Source organism: Callospermophilus lateralis, chromosome 5 (assembly GCF_048772815.1).
Source record: "Callospermophilus lateralis isolate mCalLat2 chromosome 5, mCalLat2.hap1, whole genome shotgun sequence".
In the NCBI taxonomy this organism is placed as follows: domain Eukaryota; kingdom Metazoa; phylum Chordata; class Mammalia; order Rodentia; family Sciuridae; genus Callospermophilus; species Callospermophilus lateralis.
The window spans coordinates 44812565-44834454 of NC_135309.1; the positions used below are offsets into that span (position 1 = coordinate 44812565).

The window sequence follows — 21890 nt, forward strand, 5'->3', positions numbered from 1 at the left end:
TGGCCAGATCAGTCCTACTCTAGGTCCTGGCCTTTTTCATGGTCCTGTAAGGGAAAAGAATAAAGGTTGTACAGATCAGCCAGGACAGCAGAGATGGGACAGAAGCCTAGGTTACCAGATGCCCAGTCTATTACTTGGCTGCCTTTAACCTGGCTGTGTTTTTCCTATTTATTCTCATTCTTGCTTATGAAACATTTAGTGGGCAAATATTCTATGCAAGGCACTGTGCTGGACGGAAAATGGGAGCGACATCAGGGCCTGACCACAGAAGGCAAGACCCTTTGTTCCTAGGCTGACAACTTCTTCATGTCCAATAACAATGCATCTCATGTCAAGGGGATGCATTTAGCTCTCATCTAGCACATTTAGAGCATATTTGCTTGTGGGGACTTCAAGATTATTTCCTTCCTGAAACAGTTAACTGCTGAGTATTGGAGTGATATAAAGCAGTCCACCTAAATCAATAATGTGCTTAGCCTGAGCTGGTGGAGAGTTTGTCAAGTAGGCCACTACCCAGAGAGGGGTCTATAGTGCCAAATCTGTACCCAGGTGTCTCTGCTGTTTGTCTTTCCTCCCACATTTGCCCCCATCTTCATTATCATAAGCACCATTTATTAAAGATTTATGATAAGTCAAACCATGTAAGTTTCCCATTTATTCTAATCCTGTATGGATGGCTCTCTTAGTATGTTTTATCCTTCCAGAATTAGGAAAACTGGGGCCAAGCACTTGCCCAAGGCCACATAGTGAGTAAGAGGCAGAGTGCAGACTGAAACCCAGTCTTTCTGCCTTTTCTGGTGCTAAGGCTGCCACACAACCTGGGCCACCTTCAGGGACATTTCTCACCACTGGACCTGGCACCAATTCTCTGTGGGCACACAGTTACTTCTTTTTTTTGCCACAGAGAGTAACAGCCTTTGAGGTTCAGCACTGAGGGCCACCCAGCAGGCAGGGCAGCACAATCCCTAGTTCTGAGCTGAGCAGCCTGACAGCCACTGCACTTGGTTCTTAGACACAAGTATCTTCCCTTGATGGTGATTTCTCCAGAAGCAGGGTAAGCTGAGGCCCTGATGTAAGGTGGGAATTGCTCAGGGTGCCTGCATGGTTAAGGCTTAGGGGCTGTCTTCAAGTACTGGAAAACTTAAACACCAGACCACTTAGGGTTTCTTAGGGGTAGGTGTCAGAAAGTCTCCTTTTAAGATTCTGGTAGGAGGTTGATGAAGGCAAGAAGTTCTGGAACTACGTGGGTCTGGAGAAGGACTCAGGCTGGAAACTCTCTGTGTTCAGCCACTTTACATAAACTGCCACATCTATCCATGTAGGTATTTACAAAGAAGGTGGAAAGTCCTATCTTCATTTTACAGATGAGTAAATAAGGGCTTAGATAAATCAAGTGACTTGGCTAAAAGTCATCAGCCAGTAAATGCCTTTGTCAGAGTATACATCTAGCCCTGCCACATCCTTTCAGTAGACCCTGCTTAGACCCTGAGCACAAGAGAGTCAATTGATTTGCCCCTTTCTCCTGATCTTGCCCTTTCCCCATCTCTTACTCTCTCTACAGATAGCTGGGTCACATCTGGTTGAAAATTATGGCCAGATCAGTCCTACTCTAGGTCATGGCCTTTTTCATGGCCCTGTGGGTTCATACAGGTTCCGTGTAAGGAGAGGGAAGAAGGGTTACACAGATGAGCCAGGGCAGGAGAGTTGGGATAGAAGCCCATGTCACCAGATACTCCACCAACCTGGTATTCCCCACAGAGAGGAGGAGTTTTGAATTTTTGTTATCACAGAGTCAGTGAGCTCTGTCTCTACCTCCATGGCATGTGGGTGCCATTGTGTTATTTTGTCTGCTTGGCTGGCTGGAGTCCCTCCGAATCAATCGAAGCAATCTCTGAATCCTGATATCAGTGCCTTACTTATCACCCAGGCCACATGCCTCCTGGCTACCTGGCCTGGGCCTCCTCTCTGGCTGCAGGGGCATATGATGCTGTAGGACTTGCTCGGTGCCCATGCATGGGCAGTGGTATGCCCAGCCAGGTGGGAAGAGCTGCTGACCCAGGCCAACTTGCAGACCTACTTCCCAAGCTGTGTGACATGGCTTCACTACGGCTGCCCTTAAAGTGTAAGTGAGTTCATGAATCTGACTCATGAGAGACAGCAGATGGGAAAGATCTGACTATTAAGTTCCCTTTCTCATCCTGATGTGATGCTCCTTTCTCTGTACACAGCAAGTACTGAAAACACTTGTTAAATGACTGAATGAACTCCTAACCACAAGTTCAGAGAAGTCTTAAGTAAAAACAAATGAGTTCTCACAGGGACCAGGAATCTGCAAGATTTGGCTGAAAAAATATTCTTGGGTTTTGTTCCCTCCGTAGTCTCCCTGGCAGGGTCCATCATGTCCAGGTTGTGTATTCTGGCATATAATGGCTTAGGGCAGCAACCTATATTTGCTTTCCCCATACCTTGCTTCATGTATTGCCCATGCAGTGAGACCTTGACCTTGTCCTTGCTTACCCTCCACCCATATTTCACTTTCCTTTCCCCTTCAGTATTATTTTCCTCAGATTACAACTCACTTCCTTTAATAAAGTGCTGGCATGCAATTTTGCCCAGGGTTCTGTTTTCTAGGCAACACAGGCAAGATGATAATGATAATAATTATAACAATAATATCAATTCCTCCCATTTATATGTTATGGGCTAAACTATACGTGCCTTGACCAGACAAACTCCATTTACCCTGAGATTCCAATTCATATAAGAAATGCTTCTTCTATGAGAAAACCTGCCTCTACCACCTCCCATTAGGCACAACCTGTTTGACAAGGCATGGTGGTTTAAAAATGTTTATGTTATTTTTATTGAATGTATTATGCTCTCTTTTTAATTTCCATTTTTCTTGGGCAATGTACTATACCCTGTACTGGGTCATTTTGACCCACTTCCTATATTCCTATGGTTTTGACTTACTGGTAGCTTGTGGTTTTTAGCTATAAACATGTACCCTACTTTCTGCAAGGGATTGAGGGTTGCAAAGGCAACTTGCTTGTTGTCTTTTCTACCCCCCAGTGAATAAAGTCCCATGTCTTGCTCCAAGACTTACTTGGTGATTTATTTCAAATGTGCCAAGACATATTCTATATGTGTGAGTTATATCATCTCCAAAATCCTCACACTATCTCTACAAAGCAGGTATAATTATTATGTCCATTTTAAAGATAAGGAAATGAAGGCTCAGAGGAGTTAAAGAAGGTGCTTATGCCACACAGTGCATAGGTGGCAAAGTAAGGATTGAACCCAGCTCTTTTGTTCTTCCAACTTCAGAACCTGAACTCTAAGCCAACTTTGAATAAAGTTATCTTAAATCTTGAGAAATACCAAAGAAACCTGAATTTCTGTAAGAAACTACTTGCAAGAGACTCCAAAGAATTCCCAGGAAAGCCAGAGAGAGCCTCAGGGGAGAGCCCTGGGATACTCACGTTGTAAACGCTGGGTTGTACTTTGCACCTCGGTAGTAAGAATACAGGTTGAACATCCCAATCATGAAGGCCACAAATACCATGATGAAAATGACCATGAACTTGAAGATATCTTTCACAGTTCTCCCCAGGGAGATCTGTAGGGGCCCAAAGCTCTCGTTGGCTGGCAGGATGTACGCAATGCGAGAGAAGCTCAGCACGACCGCTATCGCATACAGCCCTTCGGATATGATCTGAGGGTCTGAAGGCCACCACTTGTCCCTGGCTAAAAGAAAATAATCTGGGTTACTGACTGGGGGATAGGATCTGCTCTGGAAGAGAAACCAGTTAGGCATCTTCAGGGGTCTCCAACCACATGACTTGCAATTCCTACTCTGCCCTAGATTAATCCAAATACAGAACACAAGGTACCACCCTCTTGAAATGTGCTGGTCCGCTGCCTGGAACACTTTCCTCACTTCAAGGTCTGATTCATTCCCAATCATCCTTTAAAGATCTGCTCAGGTGTCACCTCCTCCAGGAAGACTTCTGTGACTCCCACAGGCTAGACAGGATTCCTATTCCCCGTCTGTTCCCATGGTTATCTGTACACACTCTGGTTCTGGTATTTGTCACACTGCTTGCTATTCCATCCCCCTTACCAGTGTTTACACTTGACACCCGGGTGCTATCCCATTCAGCATGAGGAGGTAACACAGGAGCACCTATGAGCAGGGGTTTGGAGTCAGTCAACTAATTTTCTGGAGCCTTGTTGCCCTCATCTGTACATTAAGGATCCTATCAACTCAGTACTATGAGGAAGATGAAATGAAATCTGATATTCAGTGCTCAGCATGGCACCTGGCACATAGTGGGGTGTTGATGAATGCTTGAACACAAGTTTAGAGTAACCACAAGTTGGAACAAATGAGCTCACATAAAGACCAGGGTTAGAACTAGGAATGATCAGATCATGCCTGAGAAAATACTCTTGGGTTTTGTTCCCCAGGAGGTATGTGCTGAGAATGTTGCTTCCTGATTTAGCTAAGCTGCAGAGACTCTGCTTGCAGTCACTGGTGACCACCAGGGCTTCAACTGCTTTCTGGGCATTCTTGCAGCAGAACAAACCTGCAAAGTGCTCCTACTGCAGTTCTAATGCCATGAGGAACAGTGTCTATCAAAAATCAGCTGCCTACTATGTGTCAGGACATACAGCCATCCTCAAGTGAGGGCAGTACCTCTCTCCCAAGAGAAGTGTGTGGGGCTGTCTGTGGTCATCACAATGACTAGGTGGGAGTATTTCTGGGATGCTTAATAGACTGCAATGCCCCAGACAGTCCTGCACCATGGAAACTGCCCTGCTGAAGAAGCCAATAGTGTTCCTGTTGAGAAATGCTAAGTGAAACTTAAATTGAGAAACATTGAGAAACCTAAATTAGCCCTTACACTTACATTAGCTGTAATTTTCACTACAGCCCTGTAGAGTAGATATTATTATTGCCATTTTTAAGATTGGATTTGGGGTATGGGGTCCTTTTCAGAGCCTAGTAAGTGCAGTTAGCAAGGATATTGCATAGCAATTCTTGGCACCCCAAGGGAGATGGAAGAGGAAGAATTTTATTCTTCATTTTCAAAGCTAGACTCTGTTAAATAATTATAATAATAGAGAGCAAGTAAGAAACCTTAAATAAGGGAAGCAGGGCCACAAAGTTTCATGTAGCACATTCTAAATTACATTTGGAAATATAACAACATTGTAGATTTTATGTTTTCATCAAGGTCATAACTCAAAAGTTCATGAAAGACAACTAAGGAGAACAAATTATGTGTTTTCCAATATATCTGTCACTCTCCATGGATAAGTAACACATTTGAATAACATGAAATAGGATGTGACTTCTTCTATTAAACAGACACTAAAAAGGATTTTTTCCTGCCACCTATAATTTAGCATTTTCAACCTCAGCTATAACCATAAAAGCTACACCAATAATCTATTAAGATAGATTTAGCTGTTGTCAGATCCTAGTGACCAGGTCAGAACTTTTAGTGAAAAATATGCTGCTTGGAATGACCTGTAAGAGTTATAATGGGTGTAAAACAAGCAGCACTATGATGATTCAGACCTAGGGGTTTTCATCTAGGAGCCATTTCCATGAGAGGAAAATGGCTTTATCACAACCTGAAAATTTGGGGTCTGTCTATATGGGGCTGTAGAGGTTGGAGAGAACCATTGGTTGTCTGGCCACAAGGGGGCTCTGTTCTCCCATAACTGGAGCACAAGCGAACACTGAGAGACGCAGATGATTTCCAAGGGCACGGGGTGAACCACAAAAGCAAGGACAATAATGTGCTATGCTTTGGGTTGGGTGAGACTTAATACAATTCATAAAGAAATAGAAGTCACAAATGAACAATACTGCAGCCTGAATCGTGGCATTAAGAAACATATCTCTCATCTTTCCTTGGTGAACCTTGAGCCACATGGAGGGGAAAATATGCAAGCTTATTGTGTTTTAAGAAAGTCAGAATTTGCCAAATTAACAAATGGTGGTGTGTGTGTGTCAGCTGGGTGGGTAGAGGAAAGAGTAGATGATTTGTAATACTACAAGACTCTTCATTTCTCAATGGGGGGTTTTCCTACCAAATTTGCACATAATACAATTTATGTTGATAGTAAAGAGCAAATCAACTTTTTAAGTGACAATCCTCTACAGATCATTGCTATACTGATCATGAAGATTTTGGAGAGGCAACAGCCATATGGCTTCATGTAATAGAGACATTCGACACTTAAACCCTTCAAGGTGTAGCAGCTACCATTAAGGAAGACTTATTAAGCATTCAGCTACTTTTTACTGGTGAAAATAAATAGCTGTTGTTCCTTCACTCTCTCATCTTTCTTTTTCACCATAGAAAGTACTGTGTTTGAACAAGAAAATGACCCAAGAGAAAGTACTGATAAAACTATTACCGTTTAGTGAAAATTTAGTATTTTCAGGGCATAGTGCTAAATTCTTCACAGGTACTATTTAATCTTCAAAACAAACATTTTGACATAGATTTTATTATTTCTGTTTTACATATGAGAAAATGGAAGTTCAGAATAGTTAAGTAAACACATGTTACAGGCAGCTACAGAACTAGAATTTGAATTCTGGTCTAATATTAAAGTCTGGGACATAAGTACCAGGCTATTCACCTTGACTTTCAATTCATCTCAGGCTAGGATTCCCTGCTATACAAAGCAATTCTGTATTTCTGATTATAGTATTATCCCTGCCATGAAAACAACTTTCTTTTTTAGCTATAAAATAGGAACAAAACAGATCAATTTTGTAGTATTACAAGGACTGGAGTTTATGTGTGTCAGATGTCTACACAATTCCTGGCCATAGTAAGTCCTCAATAAATGGATGCAATAACTATTATTATTATTATTCTTAAAATATCAATTTACTGCTTCAAACCACATGGCTTTGTGGTTCAAAGGGTACTTAGAGGACCTATATCCATGAGGAAAGAACTTTTGAACTAGAAAAGAAGGCCTTATCTTTGTACAAAGCAGGGATCCAATACGGAAGGAAATTTTTTTGGTATATACATTCCTTTTAGGACTGGATTCACATCAGAAAAAAATGTTTTTTTTTTTTAAAAACCAAAACCAAAAACCTACAGGAATGCCCCCAACAACCTTTCCAAAACAAACTCATTCTTCCTAATAGAGAAAGATGCATTTCTAAGTCACTAATTAACTCCACGTTCTGCTCAGCTGGTTGTACTGAAGGAACAAGACGTTTTGGGGGGCTTTGGGGGCCTCTGACCTGGCAGTCAGTTGACATGACCCAAATCGGCCAAAATGCAAATCACAGGCTGTGACATCCTCCTAGTCAAGAGCCAGGGCGGGGGCTCAGACGCACCCAGACTGAACCAGACTCACCGTAGGTGAAGTAGGCCACTTCCGGCGGAAGTGAGACGTTGTGCAGCGTGTCGTCCTGCACGTACTGGTCCACGTACAGCTGGGCCTCGCTGGCCTTCAGGAAGGCCATGAACCGTGCGGTGAAGGAGGCCACGAAGATGGACAGCATCCCGAAATCCAGGAGGTTCCACAGGTGCAGCACGTACTCCCGCGGCCCCTCCTCCCAGATTTCTTTACATTCTGACCAGATCATTCCTGCGGGAGGGGGAGAAGGCCAGGCCCGGTTTTCAGATCCTTTGGCATTTGTGACCACTTGAGGGCACGGAGGGAACCGGGATACGAAAGAAAATGTCAACTCTTTGGCGCTAGGAATGTCGATGGCCAGAAGCAAACGGAAATGTGCCTTCAAAGAAAGGCTTAGAATCAGGAGATCTTCAGATTGGGAGAACACCTCACTGGTCCCTGTCCTTACAGACAATCCTCTTTTTTGGAAGAGAGAAAAGAGTTCTTAACTATTGATAATTTGTTGGAGGCATAATAGGGGAAATTTGGTTGCTGGCATTTACACATGGTAGAGGTCTTAAGGGATCATTCAGTCATTGATTAAATGTAGGGAAACTGAATCTAGGAATTTCTTAAGGTACCATATATGACCTAAAACTCAGTTTTCCTAATTTACAGACTAAAATGCTTTCCTCTATATTTCTGTAACTGTTTCAATGAGCTTTAGTATGTCGTTATTAAGTGTTGTTTTTTTTTTTTTTTTTTTTTTGGTACCAGGAATTGAACCAAGGGATGCTTAACCACTGAGCCACATCCTCAGCCCTTTATTTTTTTATTTTGAGACAGTCTCTTTAAGTTGCTTAGGGCCTTGATAAATTGCTGAGGATGACTTTGAACTTGCCATCCTCCTGCCCCAGCCTGTCAAGTTTCTGAGATTTCAGACATGAGCCACCCCACCTAGCAGTTATTAGTTATTAAAAAAAAAAAAAAAAAAAAAACCAATTAGGGGCTGGGATTGTGGCTCAGCGGTAGAGCGCTGGCCTAGCATGAGCAGGACCCGGGTTCGATTCTCAGCACCACATAAAAATAAAGGCATTGTGTTGTGTCCATCTACAAAAAAAAAAAAAAAGATTCTCTCTCTCTCTCTTTAAAAAAAATTAGTTTTTAGTTTTCAAAAAATAATTTATTGGATTTTAAAGGCATAAACTACGTTAATATTTCCCCCATCGCTCTTCCAGTTCAGCCTTGTGAGGTGCCTGGGCTAATACTTTGGTGGGTATTCTTTTAGATCTGCACTAATACTGTAGTTGCTTTGCAAATGTGTCTCAGGTGACTATCTTTCTACTTCTTAAGAGCCTCAAAGCTGAATTCCCACCCTGTGGAGACTGCTATTAGTGACTATCTTGCCAGTGGCAGAAATACCAACTATCCCAAGCTGTCCTCCCTATCCTTCCCATCCTCACTTTGTCCCTTCATTGCCCAATCTCTCTACTGCATCTCTGATTCCTCTGGCTGTCATCAGTGATCACAGCAGTTCTGCACATCCTCCTCTGGTAGACTCTCAGATCCTTCCTGCCCTTTTAATCTTCAACTCCATTCTCTTACCTCATAAAGTACAGGTCACATCATGGTTAACTTTCCTTTTCAAACACCTGCAATGTAGTCCTTATTTAACATCCAAATTCCAAAGCTAGACTGTTGAACCTTTCGATCTTCCTCTATCTCCATACATTCTGCAGTCCAGCAGACCAGGTCTACCCATCAGTCCTCAAGAGTTCCACCCCCAGTCATTTGCTTATGTACTTTTCTTCCTTTTCCCTACACCTAAATGCAAGCACATTGACAGATACCCACATCATAATACAGTGGGCTTAGAGAATTCAGCTGCTGAAAAGCCTGGAGTCAAAGATGATGCTTGAGCAAACAAAGGATGATGGTGGCTCTACCCTGGCCAGAGTGTGACTGACTTGGTCATAGGCCCAACTCTGGGTGTGTGTGAGTGATGAGCTGATTGCCTGTACTCTTCTGGGACTCTGTCCAGGAACTGTTTTTGTCAGAATTTTTCCTTTTTATGGTGGAAATGGCCCATAAAATAAAAAGAATTGAAATGTTTCTCTAAGCAAAAAATAATTTGAGAGCAGCTGTTTAGAGAAGAGTCATGGCTTTGTGTGCTGAAGATCAAATTGGAGTTCCCACAATAGGAAATATCCCCAAACACTGCAGGTCTGTTTACGAGACTTCCCCCAACCCCTGCCTCCATCCCTCTCCATCCCTCCACCCTGCTTTAACAAAGCTACTTCTAAAGCATACCCTCTCAAAATTTGCATGATAATTCAATGAAGTCATAATTTTCTTAAAACACTGAAATATACTTTCATTTTGCCTGTTCAAATAGGTATTTTAAAAATGTTATTAGAAAAACCATTACAGGCTGGAAAATGTTTATTGCTTTCCTCTACCTCCAAATTAAAATTCCTAATGTTTTAGTGAAATTGCTTTTAGCTGGGCCTTAGGAGAATCACAGACTATCACTTAGAGCGATTGGCTTTAATTTAGGAAATCCTGGGTTCAGGTTATAGCTTCAACATTTAATGACAGTGTGACTTTTGATAAGTCTCTTGATTTGCTATGGGACCTCAGATTTTATATTTGTAAAATGAATGAATTGAGATTTTGGAGTAACTTCAAACACTTAAAAGCTCTTTGAATCTGAAATGCAAATTATGTACAGAAAACTGACTTTCCTGATGGGTAGAGTAACACCTCATTGGGCATTGCAAATCACTTTCTCCATGGTCAAATGTCTGCGTCAGTTTTCCTAGATTTATATATTAACTTACCCAGACTAATTTAAATTATTCCAAGGCCATAAGTAAAAGTAACAGGCCCAAGTGTTTGAGCAGCATAAATGCTTAATGAAAAAAGAAATGTGTGAAATTAACTTCTTTAGTGAGTGAAATGAGGCCCCCTACTTCCAAGTTGCCAAGGGTAGTTTAGGATTTGATACAGGAGCTAAGCCTCAGGGTTTTTTGCCTCCAGCATGCCAATCAAAGTATCCAGAGCCCAAGGGTTCAAGGGCTGTGGATACTGGGCTCTTGAGCCTCCTTCTGGCCAAATTCTCATCACTTAGAGATGCCTATAGCTCAGAGAACAAGGTCAGAGATGATTAAGAAGGGGGGCTGCCAAGGAATAGGCTGGGACTTGCCAGGAAGCCTCAGGGGAAATGAGTAGCTTGATGTAGATAGCTTCTGAGTAATGGCCTGCAGGCTGTGGAGATGGAGTTTGACAGCAAAAAAAGCATTCACTTCCATCCAGGCTCAGATGGCATTCAGAAGGGCTCCCCGTTTGAAGTCCTGTGAGGCTTAAATATGCCCAGTCTTTAAATGGTGATTGCTACCAGGGGTTCCTCTTCTCCATCTCAGGGCTCCACATTTGCTTTTCTGTTCCCTCAGGCCAATTTCTTATCATTGGTCCAGGATACGGATGTTCTGTGAACTCACAGGAGGGCAAATATGCCTGGGAGTTCTGTATCCACAGGCCCTAATATCCAAACACTATCTCAATAACCAGTCGTTTGAAAAACTCTGATCTCAGAAGCTTCCAGGGTTTAAAAATGTCCTAAAAAAATTCCTTCTCTTTTTTGTCTTCTTTTCTAATTATAGTAGCCATCAATTATTGAGTTCCTTCTAGGTACCAGGTCCTGTGCTAAGCACTTTATAAACACTGCATCTTCATACTAGTTGAATAGATAGTACTATGATTATCTCCACTCTACAGGTGAGGAAACTCATATATAAAGGTGGCAAGCGAGTTGTGCAAAGTCACACAGGCAGTCCAGGCTTCTTGTTGCCCACTGTGCTGACTTCACTATGCCTTTCACTAAGTACAAGCTTACAATGATGGGTCAGGAACTCACTTATCCATGGACCAGATGTTGATTTTCACTTCTGTGCCAGGCGCCATTCTGGGGATGAAATAATCAACATAATGGTAGTTTTTTGTAACAGTGGTTGACTTTAATTCTTTGAGTATAGCCCTTGCCATTCTGCCATGGCAACTCATAGACTGGACATGTTTTATTCTTTTCCTCTCTCCCTGCTCCTCTCTAATCTCTCCCCATGCCTAATCTTAGTTTCTGGGAAACTGATGTACTTTTCTTCCCCATTTTAGGCAGATTTATCTGTCCTTGAGTACACATTTACCATAGGAGCAAAGTAATCTAGACTTTGGGGATTGCACCAGAAATCTCAGAAATGACTGTCTCCCAAATTAACAAGTGAATTACTACTCCAACAGAGGATACATGTAATGTAGCCTTTTAATCACCTCTTTAAAAGGCCCTGTTCCTGCTGATCGGCAGAATTGCAGTCTCTAGGACAGGAGTCCACTGTGTTTCTCCTTTGCTAGGTAAGAAATAAAACTTCTTTTTCCTCAAATCTGTGTCCTTGTTATTGGATTTGCATTGGGGACAAGGACTGAGATTTTGGTAACATTTTCCTAGTAATTTAAGTCTAGTGCTGGAGACAGATGTGTCCACAGGTCACAGTGCTATAGGGTGACAGATGTTGTAATGAAAAATGTTCAGGAAAGTCAACATTACAGTCATATGACCTTGGCATACCATATATCCACTGACTCAGTGAAGGCGTGAGTTCATGAAGGGGGTGACACTTAGGGCGAGGGACAGTGGTTGACTAGGTGAAGGGGCAAGGGCTGGCAAAACGTTCCAGGTGGTGGCCATAGACATAAGGGGGAGTAGGTCTTTCCAGGGAACTGAGGTGCTCCATAAGATTCAAGGGTCAGGCAGTAGCTGCAGGTGAGATTACTGAAAAGCTCTCTTTTAGGCAGTGCTAAAGAGACTGGGGTTCATTCTGGGTGCCTGGGAAGCCCCTAAATGTGATACGCAGGGCAACCACATGGTCTGGCTTTCAGGAATGAACTTTGGAAAATTGTTTGGGATATTTTGTTAGGAAAACTTACCTAGATATAAGTGGAGACTGTTAAAATAACCCAGTGCACATGACTTTATAGTTTTACTCTTGGTCAAGCCTAAGAGTGTGATTTTGGAGCTAAGATGTAGCACTGCCCTCAGAGTTTATAATACTAGGTGGGTTGGGGTGAGGCAATAGCTAGACTTTCATATTTTACAGATGTGGAAACTGAAATCCAGAGAGGCAAGTCCACTAAAGAGAGGGGGACACGGTCAGGACTGGGTTTCCTGACACCTGGTCCCAAGCTCATTCCCCTAACACTTTTTTGTTTTGCTACTGAACTGGACATTTGCATTTCATTCCAATTAAGTGTTCAGTACTGTAGCATCTGTTTAAGAAGACACTGACAGTTTTTCTAGGAGATTGGGGCAGAGTGAAATAATTCTATTCCTGGATGGAGAAATTACATGCATTAGGAGAGGTTTCCTGACCTCCAAGCCTGTAATGGCTTTCTGGGAACTGCTAACATTTTATATACTCCCCTGATGAGCGTCTCTAGAGATACATGCTCCAGTTGAGAAGCTTATTATAAGCTCTTCAACTACTCTAGAGTCACTATGTGTATTCAGGTAATAAACATAGGCCACTGATGTTGGGGACTCTTCAGGCTGGAAGGAGTGATAGTCTCTGGTTCACTTCATACTCTGCGAAGCCATTCATCTGATAGTTCTACAGAATATATGTGCCTACCAGTAAATTTGTCCTTCCTTCCTCAGTCATGCTTCTTACTTGACATCCTTGATGTTATGTCCTCCTGGATTTTCTTCTACCCTGCTGGCTATATATTCTTAGTCTCTGTGTGGCTTTAACCTCTCCATCCCATGCTTTAAATATCTTGGGTTGACAGAAGTTTCTAAAATTCTGCTGATAACCAGGAAAAGCATTTGGAGTGAAGGAAGAACATATTTCTAATTGGGTTTAACTCTCCTGTGAAATGATACAGCAGAAGAGGAATAATCTATATGCTCAATAGGAGGAGGTTGGGGATATTGTTGAGTATTGCACTCTATGTGGCCACTGAAAGAGGTCATTGAGAAAATTAAATGTCCATATGGAGAGAGGATTACAATTAAATAGAAGATGACAAGAGCAGCTGCAAATCTGTGTGACTGCAGAAATAATTTTAATTTAGACAAGAAACAAAGAGCATTCTTATAGTCTTGTCAGAGGTAGTAACTATTATGAAGAAAATCAGAGAAGGGAGGAAAAACAGAAGAGGAGGAAGTAAGGTAGGGAGACTTGCAATTTTAAACAGGTTAATTCAAAAAAGGTCTTATTTTCAGAAGGGGGACTTTTGAGCAAAGACCTGAGGAACTAAGGAGTGACCCCACAGCTCCTTGAAGGAGGAACTCGCCAGGCACAGGGGTCAAGCCTCAGCAGGACTTCTGAAGCAGAAACAGTGAGGCAAGGAGACCAGTGGGCCTAAGACAGGGTGAGTGAGAGGCAATGTGGTGGGAGGAACCATAGAGATAGGGCAGAGAGCTGAGGGCATTATAGGCCTGTGATAACACTAGTTGTCACACTGAGGCAGATGGGAAACTACTGAAGAGTTTTTGAAGTAGAGTGACAAGATATGAGTACCTTTTAAATGGATCACTTTAGTTCTTGTGCAGAGAACAGACTGAGGCATGGGAGTGGGAAGGGCAGAAACTGGGAGACTTGGATAAGGTCATTCACCTTCCTATGGTTAAAACCTCCATCCCTGCATGGAGCAGTTTGGACTTGTTGGGTCCTAAGCTTCTCTTCAACTCTAGAGCTGATTCTGGCAAAGAGGGAACAATGACTCAGGTCTTTTCATAACCAGTTTGTACGAAGTACTACAGTTATGAGTGTGATATGTCATGGGGAGAGAGGTCTGTGGAGTTGTCTTTCTAACTGATTCAAGGCCTTCCTGGCAGTGTCTGGAAACAGAATTCTAAGATGCCATCAGCAGGGGCCTGGTACAACTTTATGCTCTGCTACTTTTGAGCAGAGAGTGGATTAGATATTAGATCCCACAGTGGACCAGCAAAAAGAGCCTTCTGTATGAACACAAAGGTTATCTCTTAAAGTTCATTATGATTATTTTTGTCATAATTAAAGAGCTCCAGAAGATATTTAGAACAAGATAATACTAGTCCTATTTATAGTTGCTTCCTTAGAACTTGACATAATGCTTAATAGCTAAATGCTTAATGCAAATTCTTAATAACTAAAACATTTATTGAGAAAAAATGGATAAAATAGAAAATATCAGAAAAGAACATCTACATGTTCCCACCACTGCATCCCTACACAACACACCATCTGCACTATGCCTTCACCCTCCCTCCTGTTACAATAAATGAAGAGTCCATGTTCCTGTTAAGGCCAAGTACTCTAATTGGACACTGGATCTCATTGCTCCACCTGTTCAGGAACTTTGCTTCCAAAGCTGATGGTCCGTCTTCAGATCTCATGTTATTTGAGCCATCAGCAGTATCTGACATAAAGGATCACTCCCTGGTTCTTGACATAGTTACTTTTGGGTCACCACTCTCTTGGTTATCCTTTTACTTCATCTCTTTTTCTGGATACTTCTCATCTTTCCATACCTAAACCATTGGCTTGATCCTCAGTCATCTGTCTATATTCAAAGTGAAGGTCATCTCATATAATTTATGTAAATATACCGATATGTCCAATTTTTTGTTTCCAGACTCATTTCTCTTCTGAACTTCATACATATATATCCATTTGTTATTTGATGTTTACTCTTAAATGTCTAATATATATATCTCAAGCTGAAGTCTTGATTTCCATTTCTCTTCCCTGTCCAAACTGATTTTTGTCTGGTCCTATCTTAGTAAATGGCTTTGTACTATCCCATTGCTTGAGCTAAAATACTTGGAATTGTCTTTGCTCTCTTTATTTCACATCCCACATATAATACAATAGTAAATATTATTGGATTTTAACTTCAAAATATAATCACCATCTCCTGCCCCTTTACATTAACCATTTACCACTTGGATAATTGCAGTGGCTTCCTAACTGGTCTGTTGCTTCTGCTATTTGTCCCACAATCATCTGTTCTTAACACAGCAGTCACTGACTCTTTACTGAATTCACATGATGTTATTTCTGTGCCCAGAATTCTGCAAAGCTCTTCTCCTGCCTTCATCTCTACTTTTCTCCTCTGTATTTATGTACTCTAGCCACATTAGTCTGCTTGATATTCTTTGAACATGTCCAGCTTGTTTTGGATTCTAGGCTTTAACATATACTGTTCCTTCTGCCTAGAATGCTTTTCACCTTATCAGAGAAGGGGGATAAGTGTACCTGCTCCTATCTGCTCAATTACTCTGAGAGGGTGAAATATGAACAGAGATCTGAAGGAAAAGAGGAAGCAGGTCATGTTGTTACTTATTCAACATACCTCCCTCAGTCAGAGGCATTTGTTACTAATTGGATGTATGAAGACATTAAGAAATTATTAATTTTCTTTTAAGTTTGATAACATTTTTCTGGTTATGCTTTCAAAAAAGCATCCTGATTTCTGTTACCAGTCACTCTGGAATAACAGAAGAAAAAAAGAAAGAATTATTTTCAGACATTTGAGACAGCATAAGTCTGTGATTCCTAAATAATGGGAACCATGAGGTAAGTCATATGAGGACACTGGCTCTCTTTCTGGAAGCACATTCCAGTCTGCCATGCATAGGAGGGGGCCCAGAAACACAGCAGGCAGTCTCACTGAGTGAAGAGGCTGAGATTAGAGCTCAGGCAGAGCTCCAGAGAGAAGGGTACTGTGCAAACACAAGCAAGCAAGCAAGCCAATCAACAAAACCCCCTGAAGGAAACAAACAAAAGATTCCAGAAATTTAAAGAATTTGAATGTTCTTGAATATTAAGTCATAAAAACAAAAAGTGGATTCCACAGACAACAGTCAGAGAGCTATAAGTTGGACAATTTCTAGAGCTCTGACCCTAAGAGCTGAGAGTCTTTACTGACCACCAGGACTTTCAGTAGAGACCTCAGAACTAAATCTCCATAATACAAAGGTAAACAATCCTTAGCTTCTCCAGATCCTCTCTAAGAAGGAATGGAAAGGAATGAAAATGATGTGCAAATATCCTTTCAGAATAAAGTAAAACACTCTTTAATCTTTTCCCCTTGTAGTATACTAAGGATTGAACCCAGGGCCTCACACATGCCTGGCAGTGCTCCTCCACTGAGCTACACTGCAACCCCACTCTTTAATGGAAGACAATTGCTATGATTGAGTATGGTTCAAAACTCACATGATCCCCAGTGTGTTGGGAGATGGGGCCCCATGTTAGGTGTTTGGGTTATGGGGTCCTCATGAATGAACTGATGCTTTCTCAAACGAGTGGAGTCTTGCTCTGTGGGACTGGATTAGGTTCTGTGAGAGTGAAGTTTTATAAAAGTGACGTTGCTCCTAGTGTTTTCTCTCCTTCATGCATGCCCACTTGCCCTTCCACTTTCCACCACAAGTTGACACAGCACAAGGCTGTCAAGCAGATGCAGCTGCCTTATCTTGGACTTCCTAGCCTCCAAAGGTGTGAACCAAAATAAACCTCTTACACAAATAATGAGAAAATGTTACCCTCTAAATTGTAGATTTATATTTATTATCAAGATTTTAGGTATCTGAAATAACAAAAATATCTTTTAAACTATACAATTTTATATCTTTTTTAGAAGCAGAACTTGATTTCCTAAGGCTTTCAGGAGACATTTTTAAATGATCAAAATAAGGTTTCCCACGCAAACCACTTTACAATCATTTTAAATATATTTTTAATGAAAAATACTTAATAAATTTTCCCCCAAACATTTCCTTTCAAAATTGGGAGTTATTTTACAAGCCTGTGCATTTTAAACACTAGCTCACATAAAAGCTGACTTTGACTTTCTTGTTGGTCACCCACTTGCTATTTTTATTTTGTCTGCCAAGAGTATATTCATGAGGGGAGGTTGAGTTCAGAAATCAGAGTTTAATAATGGCCTATTATAATTGAAGGGGGGGAGAACAAAAGAAAGAGCAACTTGCTTACCTAAGACCCACTTCATGATGAGCATTTCTGTCCAGGAGAACTGTGTAGTTTTCACTCTGAAGATCTGTTTTGGGTAGTCTGTGAAGGTTTCATTGGGCAGGGTTTTAACACCTTCAAATCGGTCGGACGCATTTACCACTAACAGTCCCAAGAAGATTGTAAAAGAAACTGCATGGGCTACAAACTTCATGAAAGGGCTCCTCAGGGTTCGTCCTAGCTGAAAACAAAATGTGCACAAGATGTGTTAAACTGGCAGCTCTAGGTGGGTGTAGGTCTTTCTTTAAAACATTGATTTCATCAAACCAGAATTTAACCAGAGAATCTTCCATCTTAGACAGACTACTAACTGAGCCCAGACAGTGTTTTCTCTTATATATAAATGTGAGATGCTGCTTGACCAAATCTATTTAATAATTTTAATAATTTTTTTTCCTATTTAACACTCTTAGAGGGGCTAATAGAAAGGGATGGAACACACTGATGTGTCATCATGTTACATGTGATTGCATAGATACTCTTGTCTGCATGGATATGATTTTTATGTCCTTCAGATCTGGGAAAAAATAATATGTCTGAATAGAATATACAATTTCAAAAGATATATTTGAGGTATGCTCTTTTGCTGTTTAATTGGGATTTATGCTTAGATAGTTTTCAACCTTTCTTCTATCTTGATTAACTTTTTAAAAATTTATATATTTCTGCTAGGTACTGCTTTAACTGTGTTCCCACAAAATTTGACATTGAACACTTTCATTGATAATTATGCATATTTAAAAATTCTCTTTTGATTTAATTTTCAACTTAGATATTATTTTCTTTCCATACAAGTAGGACTTTATTTTTTCCTGCTTTCAAAAATTCTAACTTTACTATGGCATATTTACAGAACATAGACTATGCTATTATTTTAAAATTTATTGAAGTTTTTTTTCTTATGGCCTAGTGTTAATTCTTCATTCCACATGAGTCTGAAATAGTCCAAAATTTGCACTATTTGGGAGCAAGTTTTGGTCACATTTTCTCAGATCTCAGGGCATCCCATCCAAAGATCACTTAGATCTTTGAGGCTTAAATTAAGGGCTATACATTGAATCCTTACTGAATCCCTATTAATAAACTTACTTGGGTCTCTTCCTGGTCACTGTTGTCATCCTCATTTAAGCACCAAACCTTAGCCCCCATCCAGGCACGGTGATAAGACAAGAGCTAAGAGGGAAATATTTTCTGAATCTCAGCTCCTTCTCTAGAGAAGATATTCAGTTATAATCTGTGACTGATTAATTGATGTTCACACTCTGCCTCATTCAGGAGTCCTAGAGTGAAATGTCACCCAGGAGCTAGAGTATTAGTACAACAGAAAATCAATTACGGGGGCTTATCTAGGTAAAATTTTCCTAATTGCGACTATGTTCAACATAGCATTTATAAATCAGATGCCCTGATAATGTTCTTTAAATGTGCTTCAGTATGATACTCATCTCCTTTTAATTCTAGTCTTTCATATAACATAATTTATTATGAGTCTGATGACATAGAACTATCAACTATTATATATATATATATATATATATATATATATATATATATATAGTACTGCGAATTGAACTCAGGAGCACTCAGCAACTCAGGCATATCCCCAACCCTATTTCATATTTTATTTAGAGACAGGGTCTCATTGAGTTGCTTAGTGCCTTGCTTTTGCTGAGGCTGGCTTTGAACTTGTGATCCTCCTGCCTCAGCCTCCCAAGCTGCTGGGTTTACAAGCATGAACCACCTGCGATATTTTTAAGAAGCTGCCTTTATCTTTTAAAAAACCCTGTATCTCAGATCCAGACAAAGGAAATCCCTGATTGTGTTAGAAGTTACTTGAGTTCACATGCATATTGTTGTATGATATTTGAAATAACTTCAGAAATGTAAACAGTTGCTTAGCTGATAATCAAAGGCCCACAAACATCTTACAAATGAAATTTGTATAAACTGTAATGTTTATCTTTGTTATTTACAAAAATAGAGACTGTAGTATAGTTTTGGCAATAGACAGATGTACTAATTTCAGAAGGCAGAAACTAAATGAAAGGACTAATAAAAATATCTCACATAAATTCAGTAAAAATATGAATCAATTCAAGTCTCATTTTATTTATATGATATTAAATATCCATTTTGAAATTCTCAGCATTTTAGCTAATGATGTTGGCATCTTGGAGCCCCGTTTCCCAATCAGGACCGTGGAATATTTTGGTGTACCCAGGAGATCCTTAAATAGTCTTTTTATCCTTAAATAGTCTTCACATTGTTTCTTATTATTGTGTCACAACCTCATTCAGGACACAGTAATAATGGAAAATATAAAAAGACCTTAGGAGGAGAGTTGGAGAGGAAAGGAGAGGGCAAGGTATCCCCATATCTTGTATATCACAACAGATCCATAGGAATATCAGAAAAAGATAGGACACTTGGACATAGACATAGCTCTTAAGGGATTGTCAGCCAATTTTCCCGACCCTTTGTCTATGGACTCTACATGTGTGTGTCTTCTATTGATCTGGGGTACACCTTTCCATCTTCTTCTCATCCAGGTGAGGCATCAGATTGAATACATTTGTGACTAAATCCAAGCTGACCTTGGGATTCCCTAGAAGACCTTGGTACTAGAGATTTACGTTCTCTTTGTTACCTCTTTCAAGTTGGTATCCTATGGCAGAAGATGAGTGTGTATAAATCATTAGTGCAAAAATGTAAACAAAACAAAACAAAACAAAACAAAACAAAAAAAAACCCTGATAATGCCCTGTGGTGATTTGGAAGGTTACCCTGGGTTCAGTTCCCACTTGATCTAGGTCATAGCGAAGAAAAGTGAGACTAGGAATTGATTTCTTTTTCTTTTTGTTTTTCTGGGACAAATGCATCTTTTTAACTGGTAAAATTTTGACAAAGGTCAGATGAAATCCAGTTATTTTAGTGGCTTTCTTTTTCTTTCTGTGTAAAATTTCTTATTTTACACATTAAGACAATTTTTGAAGCAAATTACCCTTGGAGAAAATGTTCCCCTTCACAAGACCATCAGATGAGCCAAAAGAAAAAAAAATTCAACCAATATGTGCCAACAGCTTTTAGTTATGGAATCATTAAAACTGGGTCAGGTCACAGCTTTTAAAATGGATGTTAGAGCTTTGGCAAATGTAGTTGTCCATTCCACCTGCAGTGCAGAACCTGTGAGTCTGACAACGTGCTAAAAGCAGCTTAGGACCTTATTAGCTGAGAACATCACAGAATATATACGTCTATAGAATCTAGTCTCTGGCTTGCCTCAGACTTCCTGGGCACTATTCTTTTACTCTGAGAAATATACGAATTTGAGAGCAACTGAGTAATGCCCTTGAATTGGTTCCAAACAAGTTACATTCACAGATCCTCAGGTATGGGCACCTGCTTTTACTGGTTGGCATAACTTTGTTCCATGCCACTGGACTGTTGACCTTAACCACTAGTGTAAGCACCTGGTGGTCTGAGGGTCTCCTATGCCAAGAAAGCAACCTATGACCATGGTTTCAGTAGATCACAAGGATAAATGTTTCCTGTACCTCTTTCTAGTCTTATACCACCAGAGTCTCCCTCACCAAATGTCAACCTCACTTTCAGCCAGATGCCAATGATCTCAAGCTCAGTTTATAAGGGCTCAGTTTATAAGTTGGAAAGTTGAACAGATGCAAACTTTGGAATCATTCCAAAAAGAAATGTACTTCTTTAAAGTCTAGTTGTTCTAAATATTAGAAAGATCCTGGTTAAATTACTGGTACATTCCTCAATATGCTTCTTCTAAATTCTTATTCAAAATGTCTCACCTAGGGATCAGGAATCTCCCCTTTTGAGGGGAGTATTCATTTAGGTGTCTCTAATCAGAATGTACACACATTTTAATGTGAAGTCACAGTTTGTTCTGTGGGCTGAAGAGGTGCTGAGTGATAATGGAATTTACATGGTGAGACTTTTAATGAAAGAAAAGGAAAGGATAGAGTTTGTCCTTTAGAAGTTTTCTTTTCTCCTTTCTAGAAAAGTCCTTCCAGCTCTAACATTCCAAATCAAGTCTTAGGTTAAGATGTGTACAGTAGGCATTGAAGGTCATAATACTGTTGATGTAACCAGAGAATTATGTGCGTGCATGTGTGTGTGTGCATGTGTGTGTATACGTAGTGGCTATGGGCATATTTCTGGATTCAGAGATCCCAGGTCTCAATCACAGCTCCATAGGTTTTTGGCAAGTTGCTTAAACTAGTGTCTTAGTTTCTTCAGTAAAATGGAGACAAAAATAGTACCTCCTGCACAGGATTGATGCAAGCAATGAATTATGTAATGTGTAATGTGTGTATAGTGTATCTCAACAGGTGGCCCTGAACAGCTCAGGGAATCCCCTCAAGGGAAATTTAAAAGAGACCTGACTAACTCTTGAAAAGCTCACATTAAAGGATT

The 21890-nt window shown here is 40.5% G+C and overlaps 1 protein-coding gene across 1 annotated transcript in view; it reads right to left on the reverse strand.

The window, feature by feature from the left end:
- Positions 1-21890, reverse strand: part of Trpc7 (transient receptor potential cation channel subfamily C member 7) — a 181654-nt gene that overhangs the window by 28555 nt on the left and 131209 nt on the right. The window contains exons 5-7 of the mRNA XM_076857627.1: positions 17415-17631; positions 7402-7635; positions 3483-3747 (exon numbers count right to left, since the gene is read on the reverse strand). Of these exons, the coding sequence (XP_076713742.1) occupies positions 3483-3747; positions 7402-7635; positions 17415-17631 (716 nt within the window). The remainder of the gene's footprint in view (positions 1-3482; positions 3748-7401; positions 7636-17414; positions 17632-21890) is intronic.